We start from the raw sequence: 4773 nt of genomic DNA, 5'->3' as shown, positions 1-4773 counted from the left end.
ACCCAACATGCTATTTATCTTATGGGAGAGACACCACTAGTGAACTGTGGATCCCGGTCCATTCTTTTAATCGAATTCAATCTACTGCAATACTTGTTCTACTGTTTTCTGCAAACAATCATCATCCACACTATACATCGAGTCCTTTGTTACAGCAAGCCGGTGAGATTGACAACCTCACTGTTTCGTTGGGGCAAAGTACTTTGGTTGTGTTGTGCAGGTTCCACGTTGGCGCCGGAATCCCTGGTGTTGCGGCGCACTACATCTCGCCGCTATCAACCTTCAACGTGCTTCTTGGCTCCTACTGGTTCGATAAACCTTGGTTTCTTACTGAGGGAAAACTTGCCGTTGTACGCATCACACCTTCCTCTTGGGGTTCCCAACGGTCGCGTGCTGTACGCGTATCACCAGGCATGTCGAATAAGTACCCTGGGTCTACAGGGAAGCATGAAGCCCATGGACTCGAATCTTTGGAGGCCCAGAAGGTTCAATATAGGAAAAGCCCAATGCGGCTTGACTGTTTGTAACTTGTACGACACGGAAAAGCCTCAGCTTCGCCTCCTATATAAAGGGAAAGCCGAGGGAGACAGAGGGGACCGAATCATTGTAACCCTAGCCACCGTAATATTGAGTTGAGCACCTTTGTTCGGCTGAACCTTGAAGATCTATTTGCTCTCTACTTCTTACAAAACCCTAAGTCTACAATATGTAGGTATTGATGAGTTAATCCCTCGTCAGTTAGTATTATTATGGTGTTAACTTTGTTGATGAAGTATGTATTTCCTAGTCTCTTCCATCAAATCGGTCTTTTTGTTGCATTGGCTAGAGTATGTAGTTCTACATGGTAGCAGAGCCAAGAGGTCTTAAGTTCAAGACCCAGCTAGCCCAATATAAAATAAAATAGAAATATTTCAACCTGGTCGTTGAAATATTCTCCCAATAGATCGGTCTTTTGGTTGATTGGCTAGAGCATGCCGTTCTACAGACTTACGTACGGATCCTTAGACCATGAGAAGATCAAGTGTCCTCATAATAGAAGGTATTCTTTGGTCGTTATCAGACAGGATAATCATAATGGTGATGATCAGGTATATCTGAAAGTATGTCTGGAAACTTGGATTACTCAAAAGCCAACGTTTTTTTTTAGTTTGACCAAGTTTATACACAAAATATGAACAATTACAATACCAAATTAATATCATTAGATTCTTCATAAAATATATTTTCTTAATGTGTTCATGCAATATTATAGATGTAGATTTTTTTCCTTAAATATTTGTTTAAAGTTAGTAACATTTAACATTTATCTAATCCTTGCACGCCTTACATTTTCGGACTGACAGGGTATGTCACAATTTCCTTGATTTGTTTTACCTATTCTGATTCTCCTTAATCCCCTTTCTTGCACCTTTTGACATTCTTAACTGCATTGGCTCTCCAAATTAATCAGCCAACCGGAAGCACAAAAATCAAACCTGCATGGTCGACAGGGAATATATGCCGGCCGGAAGACCATCCGGGCTTGCACTGCAACCACCAAAATGAAAAAAATAGACGTGCGTACGATCGAGTACAATGTAAAGCGCATCTCGATTTACAGGTCACTTTCACACGTGCGGTTACAAGCGTCTCGCGAACGTATAACACACCAACGATCATGGCAATCGTCTTATCAACTCAAGTACAGTGTAGTACTCCAATCCATTGCCACTATGAAAGTGCAGTTATTCCTGTCATGCCGCCGTGCGTTGCTGGCAGCCAGGCAACATCGCTGGCCATTTCGCCGGAGAACTAGCTCGGTGGGTGGGGAGTGGTTAGAGTTGGCCGGAAAACATGAGACATATGCACAGTGCCTCATGGATGCATGCGGCCCACGCGTGCAATCGACGGACAGATCCTCCATTCCCCGACCTTTCCCCGGATCCGCCGCTGTCGCCGTCGTCAATAATACCCTTCTCGTCGCTCTCCTGGCGGTGGTTGTTGAGACCTCGAACCGGGCTCTAGAAGAAGTATGCGCAACAAGAGTGCCATTAATAACTTCATAATGCCTTGTCTTCACCTACACATGTGCTGCCCTTGTCGATCATATATATACCCACGGCGTCTCCTTCTGCCATGGATCGGTGTAGCACTGCCCGCTGAGCTGAGCCGAGCTGAACTGAGCTGCTGCACTCTAGACAGTGCAGTCGGCCGCGGGTTCGCGGAAGACGAAGGTTAGGATCGATGGAGGAGGGCCTTCCCCCAGGGTTCCGGTTCCACCCCACGGACGAGGAGCTCATCACCTACTACCTCACCCGCAAGGTCTCCGACTTCGCCTTCACCACCCGCGCCATCGCCGACGTCGATCTCAACAAGTGCGAGCCATGGGACCTTCCAAGTACGTCTCTTCTACCATCTGAAAAAAACTGAAAAAGCTGATATGAGTTTGATCCAGCTGCAGGGGCAGGCATGCAATGCGCTAGATAATTAGTCGTCTCCACAAATATAATTTGTGCTCGTTCCTAGAAAAGTAAATGTTATGTCAATTCACTCTCATGTAATTCAACTAGGACAAGTGCGCATTGCTTTTCAACCATATTGTTTACTTCTGCACCAGTGGACCTTCTCTCCTATTTTTTCTTGATTTGGTGAGACTTACTTACAGCACCCTTGACCTTGTTCATTACACGCACATATTCGGGCCGTCACTGTTATCTAAGCATTGCTCTAGACCTACAGTATGTAATTCTAAGAGTAGCGCTACAGCGCGCACTAGGCTAATATAGTCGTCGTTGTCAACCTGTCATACACACCGGCCCATACGGCATACGTACATTGCTTCCACATTGATCGATGTAAGTTTCCAGGCAAAGCTAGCATGGGCGAGAAGGAGTGGTACTTCTTCAGCATGCGCGACCGGAAATACCCGACCGGCATCCGCACGAACCGTGCCACCGAATCTGGCTACTGGAAGACCACCGGCAAAGACAAGGAGATTTTCCATGGCGGCAGGCTGGTCGGGATGAAGAAAACCCTAGTCTTCTACGGAGGTAGAGCACCCAAGGGCGAGAAGACCAGCTGGGTCATGCACGAGTACAGGATCCAGAACAAGTTCCCATACAAACCAAACAAGGTACATATTCACAACTTTTGAACATTTTTTGTTACCATCAAACTATAGATTGTTACTGATGTTGTGTGAAATGTTCTCTTCCTTTTTGGTTCCAAAAGGAGGAATGGGTGGTGTGCAGGGTGTTCAAGAAAACCCAGATAGTGAAGATGAGGCACTCACAGGACAGCCCCGACATGGACTCCCCATGCAACGACGGCAACGTCTCCCTCGGCGAGCTCGGGGAGCTCGACGTCTCCTCCATGCTCGGCAGCTTCGGCCCCGCTTCCGGCGAGAACTTCGGCCACGGCCGGGTCGACATGGGCGCGTACATGAGTTGGCTGCAGGCGGCTGCAAACCAGAACGCGGCCGCCATGCTCCCGTGGGCACCGGGGCTTCTGGGTACCGTTTTCGCTGGGAACCCCACGATGCAGAAAGCGCTAGCACCCTTCGCCGGGTGCAGCCAACAGCTGCCGCGAGACGTCGTGGGTGGTGATCTTGCCTTGTTTGGTAACGCTATGGCGAAGGTGGACATGGAGTGCGAGCAGCAGCAGCCGCAGCTGGAAATGCACGACTCCACATGGAGAACCTTCTGATAAACTCGTCAGTTCGATAACAAGGGAAAGTAATGCTATTACATAACACAGGTATAAAATCATTGTCGATATAGATACATTTGTAGCTAAAAATGGGACAATCCCCATGTGTCAAAATCAACTACAATTTTACTAGACAAGCATGTATGTTTCGTGGGTTCTGTTGATCTATCATCTATGTCTCGTCTGTAACAAATTAAACATTGTACCTCTGTCCATTTGTTACGAAATTAAAGAAGGAAGTGTACGGCTTTTCTCACCGGCAGTAGCATGACTTTACATGATCCGGTACAAGGGCCATCTCATTGTGCATGCTTTATTCATGCGCAATATAGTTCATTTGTTGTGAAAAGAAATCTTGAACAGATACGTGTTGCGAATGATGTATGCTGGGAATTAACAAGCAAGGAATTTTGCAAAATAGTGAACTGTGAAGTATGGTTGCTGCGAATAGAGTCATGAAAACACTAGGATTTACTATGTCACGTCAGATTTTTCCAGGCACTCTGTTAGAGGTACTTTTGCAAAGTGCCTGGGAAAATTATCTTTTGGGGCATTTTTTGAAAAGTGCGGGAAAAGAGGAGATTTTTCGAGGCATTTTTGCAAAGTGCCGGGAGAGATCATATTTTTTGGGGCGTTTTCAAAAGTGCCGGGAAAGATCATATCTTACAGGGAAATTTTCCATAGTGCATGCAAATATATGATCTTCTCAGGCACTTTGGAAACTGCCTGCAAAAATTAGTGCAATAACTTCATAATTCTACAGTTCATAATACTTAACAGTTCATAAATGCAAAAAATCAGTGCAATAACTTGTAGCAGTTCATCTTATAGCAGTGCACAAAAGAACCATACAATTCATAATACTTAACAGTCCATACATTTAACTACTTAATAGTCCATACATTAGCTGGTATGTAATTAACAATCCATACTCACTAAAAGTTCAGTTAACATCCCAACTTCACGACAATTATAGAAGAGGTTAGAACAATGGCATTTTAGTTGCCAAGATGGAGAATAACAAGCCTGAGCCTAGCTTGAGCTCTTGGAACCTCGTACCTAGCTGTTCTCTAAAACTGAAAACAC

At 45.4% G+C, this 4773-nt stretch overlaps 1 protein-coding gene across 1 annotated transcript; it reads left to right on the top strand.

The window, feature by feature from the left end:
• Positions 1 to 2092: 2092 nt before the first annotated feature.
• On the top strand, positions 2093 to 3952 carry LOC127293797 (protein CUP-SHAPED COTYLEDON 2). The gene is made up of 3 exons (XM_051323456.2): positions 2093 to 2377; positions 2847 to 3112; positions 3211 to 3952. Exons 1-3 carry the CDS (start codon positions 2224 to 2226, stop codon positions 3682 to 3684), a joined length of 894 nt encoding a protein of 297 aa, XP_051179416.1. The 5' UTR covers positions 2093 to 2223; the 3' UTR covers positions 3685 to 3952.
• Positions 3953 to 4773: the final 821 nt, after the last annotated feature.

This window comes from Lolium perenne, chromosome 4 (assembly GCF_019359855.2).
Source record: "Lolium perenne isolate Kyuss_39 chromosome 4, Kyuss_2.0, whole genome shotgun sequence".
In the NCBI taxonomy this organism is placed as follows: domain Eukaryota; kingdom Viridiplantae; phylum Streptophyta; class Magnoliopsida; order Poales; family Poaceae; genus Lolium; species Lolium perenne.
Note: the sequence above shows the minus strand (reverse complement) of the source record. Positions and strands in the feature narration are given on the sequence as shown.

Excerpts from the sequence above, each read along its gene's own strand:
- LOC127293797 (XM_051323456.2), top strand. The coding sequence starts at position 2,224 with ATGGAGGAGGGCCTTCCCCCAGGGTTCCGGTTCCACCCCACGGACGAG. Across the intron at positions 2,378-2,846 it reads CGAGCCATGGGACCTTCCAA|GCAAAGCTAGCATGGGCGAG; the intron begins GTACGTCTCTTC and ends GTAAGTTTCCAG. Across the intron at positions 3,113-3,210 it reads TCCCATACAAACCAAACAAG|GAGGAATGGGTGGTGTGCAG; the intron begins GTACATATTCAC and ends TGGTTCCAAAAG.